The sequence below is a fragment of the Erithacus rubecula genome (genome assembly GCF_903797595.1).
Source record: "Erithacus rubecula genome assembly, chromosome: 10".
NCBI lineage: Eukaryota > Metazoa > Chordata > Aves > Passeriformes > Muscicapidae > Erithacus > Erithacus rubecula.
In genome coordinates, this window is record NC_136662.1 from 28,518,981 (window position 1) to 28,544,164 (window position 25,184).

Here is a 25,184-nt window from a genome sequence, read left to right on the forward strand (position 1 = left end):
GACAACCAAAGTCCCAAACTCTGAGAAGCAGTCACAGACAGAAGACCCAAAAATGTTGCAAGAAACCAAGAGATGTATGAGTAATATGCAGATAAAGTGGAAAAATTAAGAAAGGATTCTCACCCTGTTTTTTATCCCTGAGAGCTCAGGGAAGAAACTATCCTGCTCCCACGCTCACACCTGACTCTCAAAGCCCAGCCTGGGCAGAGCACAGGTTAAAGGCTGTTTTACTTTAGGCTGAAGGAGAAGGCTGCACTCAGCAGTGATTCTAGCAAGAGAACTGTGAGCCTGAAGAAATCCCAAAGCCATGGAGGCACATGAGGAACAGCAGAGTGTGCTGCCAGCTTCCCAGAGCAGCTGAGGAACAATCCTGTTTTCACATATAATCTGTACTTGCATTTTCTCATCATATTATTTTCTTTCTAACCCTGTAATCAAATGTTTAGAAGCTACTTCGACAGCACACATACTACTTTGTCCTTCTATTCCTAAACTTTGGCTAGTAATCAGGTGATCCAAACAAGGACAGACTACTCATTTGTTTGGGAGTGGCAAATCGATGAATGGAGGAAAATTCACAACACCCTTTGCCCAGCACTAAACCAGGTTAGCAGAACCTTTCCTTCTAACAGGACTGGCTGGGCCTTGGGCTGTATCTTTGAAAAACCACCTCCTCCTGGGATCAGCAAGTGTGAGAGCAGTAAAATATCAAGGAAAAAATGAGGAACCTCAAATTAATGAAGCTTTCCAACACAGTAGAGCATGTGCATAAATTGCCTTCCAACACTGACATACAGTCATAAGGCCATCAGAGGATCCAACACAGGCTGCAGGACACACAGGGATCCAGCAGCATGAAATGACTGATGCCTCCCTGTCCACCTCCAAAAATCCTCAAATCATTAAGACTGGAAAAAGAGGGCTATTTTTTTCCTGCACATTCAAGTAGCTGTGAATTCATAACTTCTCAAACCCACACACACAAAAAACTGTCTTTATTTAAAAGATTTCCTTCTCACAGTTGCTACAAGCCTGGAATAAAATAGATATGAAAGTGCTGCAAAAGGCACTGTAACAAGAAGAAATGTCAATAGAAAAGATACTGGAAAGAGACAGAAAAGTTTTGATGCTTACTCATGCTAGTTACATGGTAGAATGATTCTTCCCAAATGTCTGTAAAATCAGCTTGTAAAATTGGAAAATAAAGTTTCACCATCTGTGAAATCAGCATAAATACCAGGGATTCTGATCTGAAACAAAGTTCAACTCCATGCAAGGTTGGTGGGTTAAAAAATCAGGGGGTTTGGTTCACCAAGGACACCTAATCAAATGGTTCAGCACTCAAACAAATGTACCTCCAAGCTGCAGGACGTTGTCATTCTTTATTCTGCATGGGGAAAAATAATCCTTGAGACTGGCCAGGAAAAGGAGCTGGGACAAGAGTTTGATTACAAAAACAAAACTCAAAATTTAAACAGATGCAATTAGGAAAAAAGTAATTTATAATCAGTTTTGAGAGAGGGTTCCAGTATTCTCTGGGTCTGGAAGTCTGCCTATAAATCCCTTTTCCCTGTACTTTGTCTCCAACAGCAGGTGCAGCCAGGTGGGATATTGCTATGAGTCCATGATAAAATGCCATTTATCCCTGCAAACACTAATATTCATCAATTCTGCCTGCAGATAAAACAATAAATGTTTGCTTCCACAAATGGAGGCGATGTTATTTAAACCATGATACTATTCTAGTAAATCCTAGACAGATGGGCCAGGATTCGGGGACAACTGAAGTTGCTGCTTTTATGATAAGAGAATTAGAGTGACAGAAAGCTGGGAAATGTGGGATCTGGTAGATTTGCACTTGCTTCATGAAGATGAATGTTCCACAAATACACTGTTCAAGGTTAGTGAGCCAAACAGTTTGGAGGCAATACGTTCATCCTAAAAGAGGGGACCCAAATTCCTGGTAACTGTTATATATAGCAACATCCACAAAGTCCAGCAGGTCGCTGCAAACAAACCTTATGTAAGGTTTTGATGTATCCTGTTTCTCTCTCTGTCTGGAAACACTTGAGTATGGGGAAAAGGAGGAAAGTAGGAGAGAAAATACTCCCATGTCTCAGATCACAAGCATAAGAAATAGAGGGAAAATGTATTCAAAGTTAAATTTTAATGTTTTTCTTTAGAATGTTAACAGTGATACAGTGTCTCTGATCTACTGATACCAAGTAGACACAGAGTAACTTAAACTTTCCCATCTCATGTAATTAAAATAAAGACAGGATTGAAATGTACTGTACCTCCACCTCCAACTTTAGCTAAGCTTTACTTAAATTGTTGGGGTTTGTTTGAGATAGCAAAGAAAGAGTCAAAGGTATTAACAGAAAAGTCAGATTAGTAGTCTGTGACCAGGGAAGTCAAATTTATCCCCTCCAGCAAACATTGACAGAGCCATTACTCAGGCAAGGCTTCAGATAAGTCAGCACGAAGTCAAGTCCCAACATAATGCAGGAGTCCCTGCTCTTGGTTCATCTACCACAGCTGTTAATACAGTGGAGAAAAAGAAAAACAAAAGAATATTTTAAAAAAAGGCAAACTTGCATGTGATATTGCTACAAAAAATAGATGCATACAGGCTACATTAAGATGATGTTAAAAACCTGGCATTTTTCTAATGAGGCAGTATTTTAATTATGCTATCTGAAAGAAGGATCAGACTAACAGAGCTGCAGGGCAAAAATGAAGACATGAGGAAACCAATCACATGTGTATTAACTAAGACAGCTGCCAAAACTTACTTAAAATGTTTAATTGGACAAGTAAAACTAGGGTAAAATTGAAGTGACCAGGCTCACTGAGCAGAAGCTGTACAATTTCAGGCATGACAGATGCTGTGCATCTTCTTTGTATGCCACTGTCATTCTGCTTTCTAATTGTCTACCTTCAAACTCCAACACTGATGATTGGATCTTGCTGAACTTCTAGCAGGGAGTTTTATTCTTTCACTTGAGAAAAATCTTTGATTACAATAACAAAGCAATTCCTTTACACTCTGTTTCTCACTTCAGCATCACCCTATGAACTATAGCCTGCTGATAATATTAACATCAGCGTTACTAAAGGCTTAGAGCCTGAAAAAGGAAAGACAGCCCTTTTTTCTGGCTGTGTTTGGAGTAAATGAGGAAGAAGCTGAGATATCACAAGTTGAAACCAAGGACAGAAAAAGCACAGAATGAATATGTGTTACATAGCTTAAAACAAGCAAAAAATATTGCTTCCTGATGGTCAACATTCAAATCCACAGAGAAGGAGGGGGAAAAAAAAAAAGTCTCATTCCAACAGGAAATGAAGGTCAAAACCACTTAAATCAACAGCTTAACATTTGAGATGGGGAAAAATAAACATATTGTTATTGATGCTCAGAGGGACAGGGTCAACAGGCAGCAGCAGTTTCCTACACCACTTGTTAGAAACATGGCAAGTTTAAAAGTCCCTCATATTTGTATATATTTATGCCCTCACAGATTTTACAAGACAAAATTGCAACTAAACTAAAATGGAAACACAATGAACAGTTCAGGCTTAGCAAAACAACCTTCTAAACCTGTTTTCATCACATCTGATTTAATGGTTGGCATGACATGTCAGAAGTAAACAAGCTTTGTGTAATTATCATGTCTCCTGCTCTCTGTCTTCCTCTAACACTTTTAAAGGAGCAAAACATTGCTTAAAATACAAGTGCAAGAAGCATTTCATCTTCACAGTAAAACCTGTTTCTTCTGGTCTTACCATGAGAGGTGCTTTTACTCCTATCTTTCACCTTTACTACTTGTATCCGTGTTGATGTTGAAACACTTGCAAAGTGTGCAGCAGGTCACAGGCTTAACCAATCCTATTTTCTTCCTCCTTTTTTCCAAAAGTTTCTTAGAAACCATTTCTTCCTGCAGCAATGAATCTGCTCCTCTGCACCAGACTGGAATTCCAAAGCCTCTTTGTTTGCTTCCTCATTTGCACACAATTCCTAAACCCCTGTTTTTAAAATAGTGCAGTTCTGAGAGTATTCCATTTCTTAATAAGCTGTCTCTGGAAAAGCCTCGAGACAGCAATAATGCTGACACTTACCAGCAACCAGGTAATTTCAAAAAAGAAAAGAATAAAATCAAACAATATCTAGACTTTGCTGTCTATCCTCAGTACTAACAGATGTAATCACTTCAAAAGTGTGAATCACTTTATTCATGCTTTATTTGTTACAGAGGTTTTGATAGGAGATTTTGACAATTATTACATTATTCTTGTACTGTTTTCTTAGGTCAGTAAACTTACCTAGTGCATATAATGCATCTTTAAAAATAGGTGTCCCACCTCCAAAGCCCAAACAGCAGAGGCAAGCAAAAAAAGGGAGGTCACGGGGAACCATGTGCGGAAAAGGGACAGGTTGGAAAAATCAGCTTTACACACTAGAATTGCTGATTATGCCACTATTTTCCTGGGAGATTTTATTTTGATTTCAAATGCTCATCTAGCCTTCCCACACACAGCTTTCAGATCTCCTAACCAGTGTGCTGCAGCTCTTCTACTTGCTGACAATGAGCTTGGGAGAGTGGAAGACACAGAAGAAAAGCTCAAGGCACCAGGACAGATATTCAAGGCTACTGATGGGAAGCAAACTAGGGAAGCAGATGATTTGGAGTAATCATGGACAACATACAGAACATGAGACAGTTAGAGAAGCTGGCAGTATATAAAGTCATAAAACCACAGAATGGTTTGGACTGGAAGGGCTCTTGAAGATCTTCCAGTTCCAGCCCCTTGCCATCAGCAGGGACACCTTCCACTATCCCAGGCTGCTCCGAGCCACGACCAACCTGGCCTTGAACACTGCCCAGGGATGGGTCAGCCACAGCTTCTCTGGGCAGCCTGTGCCAGGGCCTCACCACACTCACAGGGAAGAATTTCTTCCTTACATCTAATCTAAACCTATTCTCTTTCATTTTGGGCCCATTTCTCTTGTCCCATTACTTCATGCTCTTGTAAATAGTCTCTCTTCAGTTATTGAAAGGCCACAATGAGGTACCCCCAAAGACCTCCCTTTTCCAGGCTGAACAATCCCAATCCCCTCAGCCTTTCCTCACAGCAGAGCTGCCCCATCCACCTGATCATCCTGGTGCTTTCTCTGGATACCTCCATCAGGTCCATGTCCTTCCTGTGCTGGAACCCCAGAGCAGGAGGTGGCTCTGCACAGATCCCTAATCCCAACAAATCTCTGCCATTTAACAGTGCCCTATTCCTACTTTCTAGATTCCCTCAGCTTTTCAGTCACAGCATCAGCAGAACACAAGGCTTTACTATTACTGTCAGCAAATAATGCACGTACCAAACCAATCCTGCAGCACCATCCTCGTTGTTCAAGGTGTTGGATGTTTGCTACAATAAACTGCTTTGCAGACAGTTGAAAGATTTAAATAGAAATTATGTTACTCCTTTGCATTGACTAGAAAATAAAATTAGAAATTCAAAGGTCTGAAAACTCCCTGAGTGTTTTCTGGGAACACCCCAAATGCACTGAGAGAAGCTGCTGAAGCAGCATAAACTGGAACATGAAATTATAGTGGAAATACCTGTAAGCATTCTTGTAAACAGATCATGCATGGCTGATTGGGATAAGGCTGCTGTGAAAGACCAGATAACCTACTGAAATATTCATCTGCTGAGATATGAGGGAAGGAAAGGATATTATTAAAATGTTTATTATGGTAATCATAGAAATTAATTTGAAAAAAATCAGCTCCCACTACACAAGCCACATAATGCTTATAGCCTAAACACTGATGCTTTGTCAGATTAAGCAGACTTTCTTCCTTTGTATTTTTTGATGTGATATAGCTACATGCTGGTTTTTTTTCTTTAAAAGATATCTTCAATATTCTATTACCAGAGAAATAGGGCTGAAAGACAGAAGTGTCAGTCTTTGAAAGGCAACATGATTTAAGAATTAACTAAGGGGTTAAAATGTCCTGTTATCTGTTAATATGAGACCTTTCTAAATGTTTTTTAAGCAAGTTAATGTCATTTTACAGTTCAGAACTTAGGTTAACAGAGACAACAGGATTTATGTGATCATGACAATTTTTAAAATACCCCATCACTGTTACTAAGTTTTACTTGTCCTGCAGAAAAGTCAAAGCAATCTTCTACTTGTCAGAGATGATAAATCAGTTGTCAGGTGACCCTAACAGGTGGATTTGTCAAATCTCCCATGAAGAACTTCAGTCTCTGTTTTCAGGCTGCCTGTGAACTCCTGAGAGAGCAGTAACACAATTAATTAAAAGACAGATTAAGAAGAGTTCAAATTTTTAGGGCTGCTACCTCTTTCCTCAGTTTTCCTGGTATTTTTCTTTCTGCTTTACCATCCAAGTGGCAAAAAGCATCAAGCTGCTGCTGGGTTTTATTCTAGCACTTCACCCACAGAATTCCAGTTAAAAGTAGAACAGTTAAAAAAAACCACTCCAAACCACTTACTGCATTTGAAAATACATTATTTGGCTTATAAATAACAATTTCTCTTTTCTTCAAGATAAAAGCACACCTTCAGAAAGGCAAGAATCAAGCCCCATTTTTTCTACCCATTCTGTTTGCCACTATGTAAGTTACTCCAAAGAAACAAATGGTATATGAGTGAGATCAAAGAAGCTGTGGTAGAGATGCGTGCATGGAAGTTCATACCTTGTGTGTACCAGCCACAAAAAACATCCACTTACTAAGAGTAGAGGTGGGAATGTTCTAGTGAAATACTTCATATACTGACATTAAACAAGTTTGACAAGACAACTGAGGCAAATTGTTCCCTTTTTAGTCCTTTCTTCACAAAATAAATTATAATGGTGTTAATATTCTGTCTGGGCTGCACTTCTAAAAGGGATAAAATTTTGCTTAGGAGCCATGGCGGGTGTAGCAGAGAGACTAATTTCAAAAATAACAAGCTACAGATAGTATACATATATATAAGAAATTATAAAATGCAGAAGAGGAAATGTTTTTCCCTAGAGTACCCATAGACCCAAAGATTCACAGATCTTGGGCACTGGGGCTCTCCAATGGTGATCCTCCAGTAGAGACTCTGTAGAGACTTTCCTGATGCAAAAACCACTGGTCCTTGCAGATAAGAGAGGTTGGGAAGCCTCAAAGGAAAGCCCAGAGATAGGATTTCAAATGGAAACCTCCTCCCAGGCAAGGCAGTCTGTTTGTGAGGCTTTCCAGGAACCATTAAGCACCACCTCATCTTTCAGATCTTTCATACAGACCTTGGAGTTGAGTGCGACCTCTAATACTTGCTCTGCTCCACCACCAGGACACTGCAGGCATGGCTTCCCTGGGATTGCACATAACTCTGCTGTGTTTGGCATGTAACTCCATTGCTCTGAAGTTCAAAGAACCAGGACAGAAACAAGGAATTTCCATCCTGCCACACAAAATGTGAGCTACTTCCTAACTAAAAAAGGCAACTCCCTACTCACCTGTTCACTGGAATACCTGAAAAGAGTAAGGTGTTTCATTTCATTTTCTGTGAGCAAGGAATGCTAAAAAATTTGTAGGTTTCAGATGGAACATTGGTTTTGCTGTGTCCTAGGATAACATTTGTACTGTCCTCTAAATATTCACTTTAAAACTTCAAGCTTAAGGACTTTTTAATATAATTTTGACAGAAAGGTAATTAATCCTTATTCCTGAGCCGTTGTAAAGCAGGTCTTCTTCCTCCATGGTATGCTTAACATCACAGTAAGTAGGAGAAAGACATTTCAAACCACTGACAAAGCCTGAACAAATTGCCTGGCAGCAGCACCCAGTTCCCTGTATTCCCATTTATCCAGGAGGTGAGTCAGAGTTGTCTTCCCCCACTGTAAGGGGGTAGTGTGGAAATGATGACAAATCCGTTCTAGAGGCTACAAGATGAACTAAGACCTTTGGTATTAGTGTAATGCAGACACAGTTCTAATTCTAATAAAGTCATTTATTGGAGCTGCTAAGTGCAGCTGTTCTTCCCTCACTGTACTGTGAGCAGCAAAAGTGAACCTGAGGGTGAGGCAAAGAAACCAAGGGGGAAAAGGAAATAAATCATTTGGAAAACAGCTGGACAGTAAAATGGTCAGCCCTTAGGATGGAAAGCTACTCTAGATTTACACTACCACTAAGATGAATCTAATCACCACCTGGGTAAGCAAGCTACATTTTAAAAAACACGTGTCTCTTAAAATCAATTTATAATTATTTCTAAAGACAAGCTGCAACTGGAGTAATACTCCTGCCAGAGAATCCAGAGCAGAGTTGCTAAATGTCTTTAGAGGCAAAAAGTTTTTTCCTTAGAGGTGCTCTGATTCCCCAAGAAAAATGTGAGGATTTCTTCCTTGCATGAATAATTTATGTGTTTTAGTACTCATAGTATTAGAGAGACACAATTATGAACAGGAGATAAATCTTCAATTTTAGAAGTTGTTTCTAATTCAGGCTTGATTTGTACTACTGTGGAGGAGAGAGAATCACACTATTCACTCTCCATGTTTCTGCTGTCACAGGAGAATTGTGCAAAGCACAGAGCCAGCCAACATCTCTTTTAATCCTAAACCAACAGCATTCAGATTGCAATATAAGTTTCAAGGAAAAAAAAAAAAAAAAAGCTTAAAAAACCACAGAGGAATAATACCCATGGTGGCTCATCAGAATATTAAGGAGATTGGAAATTGTCAAAGCTCTGGGAATCAAATGCTGATAATTCAGAGCTCCTGCCCAGCTCAGCTTCCAAGCAACAAATGCATCTGCATGTGTTGGGGAATAGATTTGCATTAATTCTTTCCTATATGCTGATGAAGGGAAAAGATTAAAAAAAAAAAAACAAAAAACCAAGGTATGAAACTCAGAAGCTATCTCTCATGGGTGCCAATGTTTCACTTGCTTTGCTGGATATTCCAACCAGAGAAAAAGAACATCCTAAAAAGCTGCAAACCACTAAAAGCTTTCACATGCCATGCTTGTGGACCAGCATGGCCCCTTGTACCAAGCTTGCTTCCAACAAAAACAGCACCACCCTGCTTTCACCCAGCATCCTGCTAGCAAAAACATGGAGAAATAGATGGTGTACCCAGGAAACCACTGGGTCCCTCCATCTGGCACCCCCACACTCGCTGAATCCTTCATTTTCTCCCCATTCACACGCAGCTCCTTGAACCTCAGAGCCCTGGTAACACTCAGCACAATGCCAGAGGTTGCCTTTTGAGACAAATTACTCCAGTGCAGCTACTTTCAGCTGCATTTTTAGCCCCCAGACTCTTTCAGCACTCCACTTACAAGCATAACTCCCCTCATGTTTATACCAGCACACAAGCCCACAGCAGGTTAGACACAAGGCAAGAAGGGAGGCAGTGAGGATTCTGACTAACAACAGTGGACTACAACAACTTGTTTCTCTTCCAATACCTTGCTACTTGCAGCACTGGTGAATGAATATCTGCTGTAGTTCAAGTTCTCCATTCACCTTCTGGTAAAGGTTTTCCTAAGAGGGTTAAGGGCACTGTGACCCAACCCCAGAAGAACAAAGACAAGTTCAACTAAAGGGAGCTGAATGTCACCTTTGCTTTGGTATTGACACACAGACAAACAATTTCCCTCATGGTTTCAATTGCTGCTCCAAGCAAAAACTGTGCAGTTAAAATTAATAGCATGCTCATTTTACAACAGAGCCACACACACACACAAAGCTGGTTACTCTTTGTTGGAAACCAAAAAGCCACCAAGATTCCAGAAAAAGGACTGGAGTAGATTTTGCTTTTGGGTAACCAATGTTTATACGAACTGGACACCCGAGTGAAATGGAGCAGGGAGAAAAGCAGCCAGTTTTATGAGATGATGATTACAAATGCTACATCCACTTCATGAAATTACAGGAGTAAATTCTTTTTTTCCAGTGAGGTATTAATCCCCCCATAAGATTTAGCTAAATGTTATGTATCTGCTGAAAACCACACATTTGCACTAACTGTTTTTAAGTGTCCCCACAAAAGAAGTAAACACACACCTCCTGCCCAGATAAAAAGCAAAGGCACCACTAATTGAAGAGAGACACAGCTCAGCCTCAAACTGAATCATCACCAGTGGAAACTACAGAGAAAACCACAAGGAGCAACACACATGAAGAAGACCCCAGAATGAGTAAAAGTATCAAGAACTGGGATGTTGCTTCCTCCAGCTGTTCAAGTGCTTAAGTAATAAGCACATGACATAGTGCAGGCCCTGCAAGGACAAGAGGCCAATGCAATGCCCCTAAGAGTCACAGGGCTGGCCAGTTCCATCACGAGTAATGAGAGCTCCAAGGAAATACAGGCATTTCCTTCCCTAATTCTCCAAACACCCGCCTCCAGGGTCTCAACATGGTCAGAAACAGAACTTAGTAAGAAAGTACCCAAGAGTCAGTCACATCATCTGTCCTGGGTGTAAGTAGAAGGCAGTCAGGCCAGTCCAAGTTTTCATCTAGCAGTATTAAAAACTCACTAGTGAGCTTCCAGCATTTCTCATGGAAGGCAGTTCCTTTTGGAAGAGAGTGAAAAAAGCAACCGTAAAGCATTGAAAGTAGGTCACAAAAAGCCACATCAATAAAGTCTGGAAACAAAACAGGGAGGGATACTGTGTCAGCTACAGAATTGAGTGGTTATTATAAATGGAAATCAAAAGTACAGCTAGAACATCTCAACTGGTAAACTGCTGAAACAGATTAACTACACTCCAAGTGATACACTATAGCTTTTCCTCTTTAAGTCTCCTGCAAAGCTACCCTAAATTTTAAACTTAACTGCATGCTTGTTAGACTGAACTGGTGGTAACCATTCTAAATTCCAACAACAGCAATCTTGACAGCAAAGATTTACATTGTTAGGTATCAACTTCCCAACCCCCATCACCACAGCTCTCATTTGAGATTCATCCCAAAGCTTTTCCAGAGCCATCCAGGTAGAGACTAATCTGCAAACAGATGTGGTGGTTATGTTTTACAACATGAGATGGGTATGTCAGCCAAGAGATCTCAAGGCCTGGCCAGCAGATACCTGTGGTAATTATGCAGAGATGTAAAAGGTCATCAGCCTGAACACAGAAATCTAGGGCCCAGCAGTCCACTCTGATCATGTTTTTTCACCCCAGAATTAAGTGAAACATCAAAGCTCAAATCTGTACTCAGAGCAAGTATTTTCTCAGCACAGAAGAAGCAGGTTGATTTAATTCTGGGCACCTGTTTATAGGAACACCTACCTGCTCATACAGGGAAACTACCTTAACTCCTACCAGAGCACTTGCTGTGTCCCAGCTGGTTTCCAACCCCTTCTGAGAAGAGATTTGGACCACTGCAAAGAAAACAGGTACTGTCTCTTGATAGCAACAGCTATTGTTCTTCAAATTATTCATAAAGACAGGGATAATCTATTTTTATAAAAAAGTATAAGTCAAAATATAGGGCTAAGGAGAAAGCCTCCACAGTTGCTTACTGGCTTACATATGTAATAATTACAGATAACAAATACAGTATACAGATACAATATTACATCACCATTATATGTAAGCAGGAGGTTAAAGGTGCCAAGACAGCCATTAAACCCAAATTACCAAAAATGTACAATTTGAGATAACTGGCAAAACACCCTGCTGAAGTCAGGATCCAGACAAATTTGAGACATGATGATTCAGGTGAATGCTGCTCTCACAACAAACATACATTTATCATTGACAGCCATACTCCATTTTCAGACAGTTTTGTATTTTCACCCTTCTCCGGTTTTTAACACAGAAAAAGCAATGTATTCTGATAAAATAAAATGGCAGAAAGCAAAGTTCTACCAGAATTGTAAAGATTAATGCCCTTTCATACCACTTAGGTTTTTAACTATTATTACTGAATTCTTCTCAAATTTTTTTCCAGGAAAATTTCAGACATATTTTGACTTTTACAACATGCAAATTCCCCATTTCCAGCACTGGTCTGGAATAAAAAAAATAAAATTGCTTCCTTCTTATCATCCCTTCTTTTTTCCTATACATTCATCATTTCTGCAAACAGAGGTCGTTTACTTCATATTCCTGACTTCCCTATTACTAAGTTAAAAAAAAAAAAAAATTAAAAAAAAAAGAAATTAGAGCAGAAAATGCTTAACTTCCATCTGTAGAGCTTGTCTAGGCTGAAAGAAAAAAAAAAAAAAAAAAAAAGAGGCTTTCTTCCTAATTTGATTTAATGGTTATAATGATTTAATGGCTATAAATTGAGAAATTAGTAATCACAGGAATCAAAATGAGAAGAGTTGAATTACAAATGGCCTCAGTTCACACTGCTCTGCCAGTATGTATAGAGTTGGACATGAACAACTACAGGAGCTTCTTTAGGCAGAGGAGTCGCCAGCCAAGGGCCTGTGAAAGCAAACTGACATAAATATTTATGGCAGGACCATAAAACTTTTTTTTGCTACTTCACTATGTGGGATATAAAACTCATTATCTCTAGGGAGTTGAGGCTATTTGAAAACTTCAGTGAGCAAGGCCTTAGCTAATGGAAGGAGTTAAGGAAGGACCCCATGAAATCCATTCAACAGGGTAATCAATCACCACACACCTCACTGACATCCTAAGCAAGTGCTGCCAGAGAGCAAGAGAGAAAGGGACCCCCTTAAACCAATGCCATTTGGAAGATAAATCTTCTCAAACCTGTTTTAGAAGGATGTTAGTTTCTTTACTGACTTCTTATTTTCCAGGATACCTATGAACTACACACCATCCTGAACAAAAAAAAAGATGGAAAATAATTACAGAAACATACCTCAAAATAGGAAATACTTAGTATTATTTGATGAGGAAGTCTAATGATTTCCTAGCAAGTGTAAGCACATTGTGTTTTTGGTGTGTGATGTATGTGTTCCAGCATATTTAGGCAAGTAGGAAATGCAGCAAAGGCAGCAGCTTGTCTGTACAGCTTGAGGTATAAACTCATAATGTAAATAAACATCTTTTCAGGAAGCATTTTGTCTCCTCTTCTTTCCTAGAGCCTGCACTGCACTTTACTCCTAAAATAAAATATCTAACTAACATGGAAAACTACTATGGAGCAGTTGAGTGCTGGCAAAGCCAACCAAACCTGTGTTACACACTGGCACTGGGTCCCAAATGCCATGGGAAGGATGCTGGAGCTCAAAGTGGTTTAACCACTGTTCTATGGTTTTCCAGTTTTGGTCTGTGATATACTTCCTTCCCTCAGTCAGCACTGAAGAGTTACCTATCTGAAATTAATGATTTAGGCACCACCCAGTCCTGTTCACAAATTATAAAAAGCTAATGAGTGCTGGCTATCCAAACACCTTCATTCTAGTGCTCCAGTCTGCTATCAGTGTAATGAGACAAGTTTATTCCATTTTGAAGGTCAACAAAACTTTACCTTTGGCTTTCTGGGGAGTAAAATAAATAAATAAATAAAATAAAAGGAGCAAGCAGATGTAATCACCTGCATGAAAGTCCCCCCCACTGAAAGCATCTTGCCCTGCTGACCTACAGATCTGACAGCTAATAAGGTATTTGAGAGGATTATTAAGAGTTACAGAGGATTCAAGTAAAGCAGCAGGCTTAAAGACACCCCAAACACAAAGTGGTGCAACCCAAGGCATGCAAGCAAAGCGCTGTAGGTGTCCCAGGAGATCTGGCTCCTGTGGCCAAGTTTCTTGTATGTCCTTGGACAAGTTATCTGACCTATTTGTGCCTCATTTCCTCACCTTCTCAGCTCAGAGCAACCCTCTCAAATAAAACCATTAATGCTTTGGATGCACTCACACAGCAAGGCAATGAATGGTGCAAGTAAGTGAAACTGATCCCTCCTCCTTTAGCCCTGATGGAACTGTTAATAAAGCAGTCACATTTGTCAAGACAAAATTGAACAGAAAACTGAAGCAAAGTGATCATTTAATTTCTAAATGAGATTCAAGGACTGCATTCAGCCCTCCCAGCCACTGCTGTTTTGCACACATTTTCCTAGAACCCTCAGAGCACACACTGTGCTGAGTAGTGCAGCATCTATCCCCTATCTTGTTGAGACCAGTATCAGTGCACTAAAGAGTCAGCTAAATGAGGGTGTGAATTACCTCCACTTATCTCAAGTCAATCCACTGACTCAAGTAATGAGATCCTGAAAAAAGCAAGCAGGTTTTTAACTCTGTCATGCAAGTATCAAACTCGGAGTAGAAATCCCTCCAGAAATGCCAAACCCACCAATATTTTCTCCAAGCCCTTACTAGCAAAGGATGATGCATACCCCAAGAAGAGAAATGTAGTAACTTGGAGTTCCTCTGTGAGGGATCCCCCAAAAAGCAGATGTATCATACATTTCCAGGCTTTCCAACTTATTCAGCCTAACCCTGAAGGCTGCTGTTCCAGAGCTAGGGAACATCAGAGCTCTCAGGAGAACATGAAGCTGTTGGTGCAATTTGGCTCAGTGCCATCTGCTGCCTGTCCCACATACCCCTCTGCTTTAAGTTTCCTCCCTTTCCCAACACAAAACATCTGCTGAAGCCCTAGAAGGTGGCAGTGGGCATCCAGCACTTGTTACATGTTACGTGGATACAATGGACACAAGATGTCTATTCCTAGGAAGTTTTGTCTCCTTGTTGGAAATTTTAAGTCAAAATCTTTTTCAGTACTTTCAGCCTCCCAGTACTTTGCTTCAATTCCCTGCTACCAGAGTTAAGAAAGCTTTCTCAGATTGAATGCTAGAGTATTTGTGGGCTACCTGAAGGAATTTTCCACGTTCTTTTCACGCCATCCAGACTGAGAACAGAACTGAGGTGAAGAATCTCTTGGACTGTTACTGTGAAAAGCCTAGCACTGGGAGGGATTAAGTTTGAGATCATTTTTAGTCACAGATTCCTCAACACTTCTCTTCCTCTCATCACAGTACTGATTTCCATTCCCACACCTCCTTGGAAGCTGGGACTGAATACACACAATCCCCTCCCAGCTCCTGATACTGCACCGTGTAATCCTTCATCCACTTTCAAACACATTTGCCATTTTTCATGTTTGCTACATCCTTTATTCTCTGGTCCTGGTTACAAATTCCAAAAGACAAGCAAAGCAGCCTCTGTCTATATGGCACCAAGCCTGTCTACAGTGCAGCACTGTGTAAATAGAACGAATTATCTAAAGACAGAAAAAAAAGGGGGTATTTTCAATTAAACCATTAATATCCAAGAATGCAGACACAGCACCAGAGGAAGAGAAAAGGTGCCTGCAAGTTTTAATCAAGCAGAAACTCACAGAGAAGCATATGCATTCTTATGCAAATCCACACCAGACGCATCTCACATCTGCTGAAATGGGTGTCTTTTTCCCACAGATTGCAGAATTAATGTGTTTAACTGCCTGCCAGCGCTTGCAGTGTAAGAGCTAATTTCTAACGGGGTATTCCCAGTTGGAAAAAAAAATCTCTTTAGATAATAAAGTATCTAAATCCAGGACTTGATTTTACATTTACTTAAGTGCAAAGACCCCTTCACCTCTAAGACCTCATTACTTGCACTGCTTCAACTTGTTTTACAATTAAAAATAATCCTGGAAAAATAATCTTGGAGATGAGCCTTTCTAAATTTTTGTGACCTTTTGAAACCCTATTGAAGCGAATTAACAAATGCTATTCCCTCCTGATCACTTTTATAAAGGCTTTCTGAGATAGGAAGGTGTCAAAACACACAAGAGGCTTTGAGAGAACTTTACAAACCAAAATGCAGCAATATTTCTTAACACTTGGTTACTTTCCTTGCAGATACAATTTGTATTTCCATGATTACCATGTGTCTTCAGAGAGGATTTCGAAAGAATTCGGATGAGAGCTTAACTTCTGACCCTGAGGCTAAAAAGGCATATATGTCAGAAAATACTGAAGTCTCAGCTATTTTTTATAAAAATCTATAAATATCAGTTAAAAGGAATCCATGATCTCATAATAAGTCAACAGGTCACAGCTATGCTCTTCTTATCTTCCCTTTTTTTTTCCCCTATTGTTTAAAAATAGGAAACAGCACCACATGAAAATGTTCAGCCAGAGATAAATCGTGTGACTGAAATACAGGAGTCAGGAAACAAGTGTTTTAAAATAATGTCATCCTCATTTTCCCCAGCATACTCTAGTATTGTTGATGTCTCCAAATATTTAAGTGACTTAATAAATTAGTAACCTAGGCAACACTTGCAACAACACAGCCAGCTGAAGGAATCTGGCTAAAAACTCCCCCAAAAATTTTTGGAACTTCTTTTATGTATAAATTCCTGTCAGTGTTTCTTAAAAAGAGGAAAGGCAAACAGTTTTAACATCAAAGGGTTGATTCTGCAGTAAGATTTCAGAGTAAAGCAACCAGGGAGAAAACAGGCAGTGTCCAGCCCTCAGCTCCACTCAAGTCACCTCTGCACAGGAGAATAAGGCAGAGAAGATCTGTAATTCACCCCCTGCATGCTTGTAAGAATTCCCTGGAGTCAAAAAGGGCTATCAGAGGAGCTGTCACAGAGCAGGCATGAGCAGATCACCTGTAAGAGCACTTCTCTCATCTTCTGATATTCCCTGCTGCTGGCTGCCAAGAGAAAGCATCTCTGTCCACAGCACACTTTTCATCTGTAGCAAACACAGCCACTTAAAACCTAGGTTTTGATTAAACTCCGTGTTTTACAATGGGTCTCCAACTAGAATTCATTGTTCCCTCTCATTTCAACAAAACGAACAAAAGCTTTATGCTGTCAGTATTCAATGTCTGTCCCTCATTGGGTACCTGAAGGCTATGATAAGGTCAAATATCACCACAACAAGCATTGTCCAAAATACTCAGGAAATGACATTTCCCGGCCCAACAAGGTTTATCTTCAAGCCTGCTTTTGCACCAACTTTCTGGTGGAGTTAAAAATAAGCCTATTGATCAGAAGGGAAAGGAACACTTGTGAACAGTGACCTTCTCTCCAACACGAGACTGGGAGCACGGATGCCGTGCAGCTCTCCGAGGGTCTCGGCCACACCCTCACCTTATCTCCTGTGAAGTCCTTCCTAAAAGCAAATGTTCTGCTCCATACCCACTCAGAAAGGCAGTGGTAGACAAACCCCAGCCCAGCTCACTACCTGCACACGTCTCAAGGATGAGAAAACCCTCAGTTAACAGCCATCTCACCTATCAGACTGCCTGGTTACAAGGGGCTTTTTTGTTGTTGTTTTTTTTTGTTTTTACATTAACTACAACGATCCTACCTCCCCCTCATTAGAGGGTCTCTAGAGTACTTTGTAACCGAGCTTGCGGAGATGAGCGATAAGGTTTGGAAGCGGAGAGGACCAGGATCCCCCCCGCGTGTTTCGGGCATCCTGGCCAGGTCCTGCAGCACCGCAATGGAGATGCCGCCACCTGGTGGGACCCGCTCGGGCTCGGGCGGAGCCGGGGGCAGGCGGGACCCCAGACAGGGGGTGGCGGCTCTCACTCCCCATCCCCACATGCACAGCTCGGAAAAACGCCAGCCAGCAGCATGAGCAGGGCTGGAAGGAAAAAATCTGCTGACAAGAAGATGCTACTCGTCATTAAAGCCTGTCGGTATTCATCCAAACCAAGACAGCTTGGAAATTGATAATCTGTGCGTTTTTAGATGCAACTCCAAACAGTGGAATAAAACAAGAATATAAAAAGAAAAGGTAGATATAAAAAGCTACTCACAAAGTCATAGCGAGGCAGGCTGCAAGGAACCAGAAACCCCTCAAAACAGAGTTAAAACCATTGATATAAAAGAGCTGAGCAAGGCAGACAACGAACTGCTGGAATGGATAGCTCACAGAAATTGGGCTTTTGAACTGCATTTCACATGATTAGGAGATGCTTCTGCTCAGTGCCCAAGCCACAGCTATTTTTTAATCTCCACATGACACACACATACATTACCATGGCTTCAGTCCTGAGCATGGGTTTGGTATTTTCTGAGGGCCAGTACTTAAAAGCCTGGAACTCAGGTGTGAGGCAGCCAAGAGAAGTTTCTGACTGGTCTAGGGTCTAACTTATTCTGGAGTTAGAGCCTGTGAAGTTCTGTCTGCAGACTGATATCCGTGAAAAGGTATGGAGCCCTTCTAGCATATGCTTGAAGAGCCTTCTCCCTCTGCCAGGAGAAAGGGGGGCAAGAAGGGTCATTCCTGCAGAGAGAAATGTCTCCAGACTGCCCACAGGATTAGAGGACAAAGTGATGAAAGAGTCCACATCCCATCTGCACTGGACTTTGTACAATTATCATTGTCTTTTAGCACTGCTGCTAAAAGAGAAAGACATTTCCTAGTCCAGATAAGGCCCCAGAGCAACCATGTCTGTTTGCAGGATGAGCATTCAAGAACAGACTCTTCTCTGCGCTATTTTTTACATATTTCAGCAACTCTTTATTTTCAATTTTAGCACAGGAGCTTTTGCAGTGAGCTTAGAGCAGGCACATCATCAATGAATCTGGCAAATCTATCACAGAAGTTTGCAACCTGTTCAGACACAGACCATACATCAGGCAAAAACTGATTCTACTCCCATCACATGCAACATTTAACACCAATGCTGTGATGCTGACTTTGGAATTCATTCCTGCAAAATCCATGGATGTTCACTCAGCCACACCAGGCAATGTAATTGCTCTGTTTTCACAGTTAGCACTGAAAATGCTGTCTATTCAGTTATTGCCCTGCCTCCTCCTCACAAAACCTGTTTCAAAGAGCAGAGCAAAAGACCTCAAAACACGGGTGGATGCTTTCAAAAGTCAGTTATCACTTTTAGAGAGAAGGGGAAAAAAAATAAAAATAATCATAGCATTAATCCAGGCAGGACACCTCCCCCCTCCTACCCCTTGCACACATGCCATGAGTCTGAATGAAAGCCCTCACCCAGAACACATGTCGATACATATTTTACAGAAACATTAGTTGTGTGTCAAAACCAGTTCTTGGAAACATCATCCAACAGCACTCACATGATTAGTGTTTCACGAGCAATTAAACCTATCACTTTGACAAGCAAATCTGCTGCTCCTGTCCACTATTCAAACATCAGGTTAGAGGAAACTAATTATATTTCAAACTCCATCCGTGGGTAAGGAAACCGGTATTTCCATGATAACGTCCTGGCTAATTCATTTAAATAGAAGCTGCTGAACCTCCAGAACACAGAATGAAACAGCCACCCTTGGAACTAGTGCAGCTAAGGCAGGAAATGCAAAAATAGCCAGACTGTGATTTAGATCTCATAGTGAAGTCAGACAAGACCTCAGTGTCACACTGAAATCACATCCCAGACATTGTAAAGTCCTACTGTATTCACATCACTGTCATACTGCTGGCAAGCCGCAGAGACCAGCAATGATGGGACTTTACTGCTAAATTCTTTTCTCTGTGCTAACAGATGAAGTTTTACAGACTCTGCAACCAGACCAGCTCCCCCCATGGCAGTAATTACTTCTTTGGATAAAGTGGATGGCACACCACCGCCAAGTAGAGATGCACAGAAATAAACAGCAGTCTGTCTTTAAGTGGCTGCTGAGCTCTTTTTCTCTAAAATACATGTTTGCACTACTAGGGACACTTTTCAGACAGTCACCTTTCATTTGGAACAACCCCCCCTACCCAGCAGCTCATGATCACAGGGATGTGTGGAAAAGAAATGCAGTGACATCAAAAGCTGGATTTCTCACCATGCCAGAAAACGCTTCTCCACATTTCATGTGCTCGATATTCCTTCCCTCCCCCAGCCATTCATGGTGAAATAATTAGTGTTAGTGTTCTCATTGTTTATCAGACAATGCAGACAATAAGGCTAAGCTTTCTGCTCCTGTTTTCTTTCGCTATGCTGCTGTGGTTCCTCAAACAACTGTGCAAGGCTTTACTTTTAATCCTATGAATAACACTTGTCACTCATAGGTTTGTAACCCATATTTAGCTGTGCACAAACATGGCACAGTTTCAGCTTGATTCATTGTCCGCAAACTTCTCCAGATGTGCTCATGCAAGGAAAAAAAAAAGGCTAATAAGCAGAAGGAAACAAACAAACACTAGCTAATCCAATTGCAATTTCTTGGGGAAGGAGAGAAGGTACTACCACATCAGATTCTTTATGAGGGACAGGGATAATGAGTTATTTTTAAACACAGACTAGGAATAATTAGTTATTCTTCTTGGACTACGAGATGTATTTTCACGTGCTTGAAGTGTATACTGATTTTTATAATCTGTGAGCTAGCTGGGCCCTGTCATGGAATTTTTTCCCATTTATCTACACGTTAGTGTCAAACTACAAGCACATCACAACATATGACTTTATCAATGAGTTCCTCACTGTGGCTAATTTTGAAACCACATTCCTGCTTCCACTCATGGAAGATACAACCTTGGGTAACAATCAGATAGGCTGGTGCCAGACATCCTCTTCTCAAGCACATTCTCATTTTACCTTTTGAAAGTAATCTCAACAAACAAACAATCCAAAGGCAAACTGCTTTCTTTAGAACTCCTCTCAACAACAGCAGAGGTATTTTTTTTGCATGAGGCTGCATTTTATAGTCTCAGCTCTAGGCTGGGATTAATGGAAGCAAGGTAGGCAAGAAGCAGGAAGCTAAACAGAGTGCAAACTACTAAAAATCCCAGACTCCTATTGCAATTAATTGTGCTAAGTATAACTTTGCTCATTGATGCACTAGACAGAAAGCAGACAGACAACCTCATCCCACTGCACCAGCTTTTCAAGCTTCCAAAATAAACACAAAGGTGTTTGAACAGACCATGCTCTCCAGAAAACCTGCAGCCTGATCTTCCTCATTTGATATGTGTGAAGGCTCAGGCTGGTGGCACTCACAACAATTACCTGCCATAAGCCAAGAAAAGCAGCAGAGTTGTTACATATAACTTATTCATGTCATCGTTGTGTTTCAGGAATAACACAACCAGTAACAGATCAATGACACAGGCAGCATTTGCTTCTAGTTTTACAGGTCAAGGAAAACCTGGAGAATCTCGTTGGGATACAGGAATAGGAAGGAAGACAAAAGGGACAATCACCAGCATAAGACATCCAAAAAAGTACCAATAAAAGAGTGTTTGTACAGGTTCTCCACAATCATAGAAACATGGAATTGTTTGGGTTGGAAGGGACCTTAAAGATGGTTTTCTTCCAACACCCTCCACTAGACCAGGTTGCTCCAAGCCCCATCCAACCTGGCCTTGAACACTTCCAGGGAGGGGACAACAATAATAAGATCAGACAAAGGTAACGTGCACACACCACAACTGGTGCCTTTTCAAGGCTGGACCATCAAATTTGTTACAGGAGGGAAAACAAAATAATGCCTGAAGTGCTCTTCACTCCGAAACGTGGGAGTAATTATCCTTAAATTACCAAGACAAACAAGAGGGAGAGACAAGAAAAAGATAAAACAGAATTTCCACTATTTAGGTGCTGATCGAGAGATTAAATCTGACTGCACTTCAGCTAGGAGCCTAAACAAACCAGAGGCCCGGCCACATAAATCAAGCTAATTTTAAAAGGCTACATACCAGGGAGAGTTTGACAAAGAAGGGGAAACAACCCATTGCACTGCTCAAGATCTTAACATCGTTTTTATAAATTATAAAGGTGCCAATGTAACCCAGACCAATAAGTCTGTGGCGACGGGACCCACGGTACAAGCACCTCCCAGGCCTTCAGCTGCTCATTAATACTAATTAGATCCGGGAGAGCTCAGCCCTGCCGGCACCCGCATCCCGGGCACACATCCTGGACTCCGGGCACACAAAAGCTTTGCCGTGGATCCCAACACCGGAGCATCCTGCACCTCGGGAGGGGAAGGCGTGGCGCTGACGAACCCGGGGGCTCCGGGAACGGGAGGCAAGGAGCCGCGGGGAATCGGCACCTTCGGCAGAGGGGAGAAAAAAGAAAGGGAGAAAGAAGTTGGGGCCGGGAAGTTTTCCGGCGCTCCCCGCCCCGGCGCCCCTCACCGTAGACGCGGACCCAGCCCTGCTGCTGGCAGACCGACTCCCGCAGGACGCGGTCCAGCGCGCCGCCCGCCTCCAGCTCCTCCGAGCTCGGCTCCGGCTCCACGAAGGGCTCCGCCGCCCATGCCGCCGGCTCCGCCGCCGCTCCCGCGGCCGCCTCCATGCTGCCGTGGGGACCAGGAGGCGCCGCCGCCGCCCGCGCTGCGCCCCGGCCCCGCTTCGCCTCAGCGCGGCTCCATCCCTCCCTCCCCGCGCCCGGCCCGCCCCTTCCCCGCCCTCCGCGTCACGCGGGCGGAGCCGCGGCGCCCCGCCCCTGTCCTGAGGGAGCGCCGGGCCATGGCGGGCGGCGGCCGTGTCCTGCTGCCTTCGGAGTCGCCGGCAGCTCTTACCACGGCCCCCGCCTCCCCCCGGCTCCGCCTCGCTGCGCGGGGCTTCGTGTGGAGCCCCACAGGGGACTCAGGATGGCTCCTCCCCTCAGCCCCGGGAAGGGGAGTCGCGGCTCGGGAGAGGCGTCCCGCAGGAATACAAATGGGATGATCCGGCGGGGGCCGCATGCCTCTCGCAGCGGCCCGTTCTCCCAGTAAGGCCGCAGCAAGGCGAGGCTGGTGGGTTTGGTCTCAAAGAGCGGCTGCCGTGCGTTCCCCAGGCTCAGACCTGCGCTCGCACGCCTAACCGGGGCTGATAAATCTTTCATGCACTCACGCAGGCTGTTCCTCAGGTATATGAGATGTGCTGCGGGGAAAAGAGGACAACTGCCTTGATAAAGTGCATTTCATTTCGGGGATTTGCGGGCTGGTTTGTCCTGAATGTCTGTTTACTGGCCTCCCCCAGTACACCATGTTTCAGTTTTGTATTTCGCCTTTGCGTTTTGGTTAATTTCCCAGTGCATAAGGTAAATGTTCTTTAAAAGTCTAGAATAGAACAGCCATGAATAAAGCATGCATCCTGCAGTGTCTTTTAAATCGTGGCATTGTGAGTTGAATTTGCAGGGAAGGTGGACAGAGGGGTTCAGCTTACTTTGGATTCCATCCCTGCAATCTCTTGGACTGAGTCTGCACCTGTCTATGATCAATATGAGCTGCATGGGTTCACCCAAGCATTCACATCCAGTGATTATCTCCACTAGCACAGGCTGTTTCCAAGGGCTCACCTCTGTACACAAATTAAAGGCACTAACCATTTTTTCTTTATTGAAAGTGCGGTTGATTTAGTGCAGACCTGTAGCAGTTATGCTGCTATAAAGCTGCTTTAAAGTAGATAACAGCTCCCACACCTTCTAACCAAACTTCTGTCATCTTGTTTTGTTTTGCAGCAGAGCAGAATAAAGAGGGTTTACACAGAAGTTACGGCTGAAGAAGAGGAACTTCACTTAGAAAGGAAGGACTGTAACTCTCTACGCTCTGCATCTTGACAGGTTCTGATGCACTGCCCGTGAAGGTTTGTCTTAGGAATTCCCAAAAGCTCCTGTTGGGAGCTGAGGGCTTGCAAAGTGGCAATGAACAGTGCCCTCCTGATCCAAGTGAGTACCCTTGCACCATATAGCTGTGTCTGCAATGGAAGCTGCAGTAACTGTTTCAGTGGAGGAAAAAAGTCCTGCCAGCCCCATGATTAATTGATGAAACCTCATTTCTGTGAGTTTCTGTCTCATGCTTGACTGAGAGCTTGTTCTGAATCTCGCCCTACAATTGGTTCATTCTCTACCCAGCTGGGACAGAACGGGATGAGTTCTGCCATGGTGGGCATATGCACCCTGCTGCAATTTCCAGGCTGAGTTAGCAAACCAAGAAACCTCCTTCTTCCAAATGTTAGCTTGTTTTGTGTTTGGCAGAACTGATGTAGTCCAGTTTCCTACAGATTCATACCTGATATCTGGCAGAGGGTGGACACCCTCAGTGAAGAGGCTTGTAGGATCTCACTGCACCAGGTTTAGCTCTTGGACCTTTATCTCTCTGCTTTGTTTAAAACAAAACAGCGAGTTCATTGTTTCCTGAGGTCATAGAAGGTAAGAGTCAGGACCAGGGGAAAGAAAGATCCAGTGAGTTTGATGTGTGAGCCTCAATTCTTTGGGGAATAAAGAATTTTAAAACTACCCTTTTGACCAGGAAGAGTTAAACCAAGATGAAATCTGGCAAGGTTTTGACCCTCTACCACTGGGACAGGGGTGATTCTGCAAAGAAGCAGCACAGCTAGGACACCCAGTAACATTTCCTTTCTCCTTCCCACCCTAAAACATGTTCTGCAGCGTGGTTTCTAAAGTTCTGAGAGTTGAGGGTGTGTGGGATACTCTTTCCAGAGCAGACATCTGCATAAATTGCTGTAATAATACTGTAAAGCAGTAGGAAAAGCAGTTTTTCCCTCCTACATGTTCTCTGCCCCTGCTCATTCCAAATGCTCCTGATAATATGAAATGTACATATTCACCCAGCTTATCATTTAGTGGTCACAATCCAATAAACTCCTCAAGGCTTTCCCCTCCTACACGCCCCATAGTCCCCTTCTTGCTGCCAGCCTCCCAGACAGACCTCCCCATCCCTCACTTGAGCCTGAGCACTTTCCCTGCCACAGGAAGCTTGCACAAGAGGACATGGGGGAAACGGGGGTAAAGCTGCCTGGAGAAGCAGGAGAGGAGCTGGCACATTGTGAGGGAAGGATGTGGCTGCTAAGCTTCTGCCAAAAGTGGAGTTTAAAAAAAGCTGCTGCACAATCCTGGGATGATGTTGATGCAGGAGCGGTGCAAGACAGCAGCAACTGGTTCTCATCAAGTGAGGACTGGTTGTATCTGCAAGTATGATCAAGCCATCCTAACTGCAAGGTCTGGAAGGACTGGCTAGTGTGGTTTCTGAAATTCACATGGCAGCAGAAGACAAAATCCATTCTCTGGCCTTTATTCACGGGGTTCAAGACAACATAAACAATAATAAAGAACAGGGATAACTAAAAGAGGAAGGCTGGTTTTGTGGGCATGACAGGAGCGAAAATAGACATCTTTTATAAATAAAGGTGTCCTGGAAATCAGAGACTACCACATTTCATGTTCACCAGTTCAGCTGTTCTGACTGGGGGTCTTCTCCACCAGTAGTGCTCAGGGCATTTGTGAAAGCATAAATGAGCAGTAATACAAGCACATGCATGAAATTCCCTTCCTGTA

At 42.5% G+C, this 25,184-nt stretch overlaps 1 protein-coding gene across 7 annotated transcripts in view; it reads right to left on the reverse strand.

The window, feature by feature from the left end:
• The window catches only part of RASAL2 (RAS protein activator like 2), a 155,894-nt gene extending 133,605 nt beyond the window's left edge, over window positions 1–22,289 (reverse strand). For 6 of the 7 annotated variants that reach the window (XM_079313468.1, XM_079313464.1, XM_079313470.1 and 3 more), the window contains exon 1: window positions 22,040–22,289. In XM_079313468.1, the coding sequence (XP_079169594.1) occupies window positions 22,040–22,199 (160 nt within the window). In that variant the 5' untranslated portion in view covers window positions 22,200–22,289. The remainder of the gene's footprint in view (window positions 1–22,039) is intronic. The other variant, XM_079313467.1, reaches the window with a different exon arrangement.
• Between the last annotated feature and the right edge of the window lie 2,895 nt (window positions 22,290–25,184).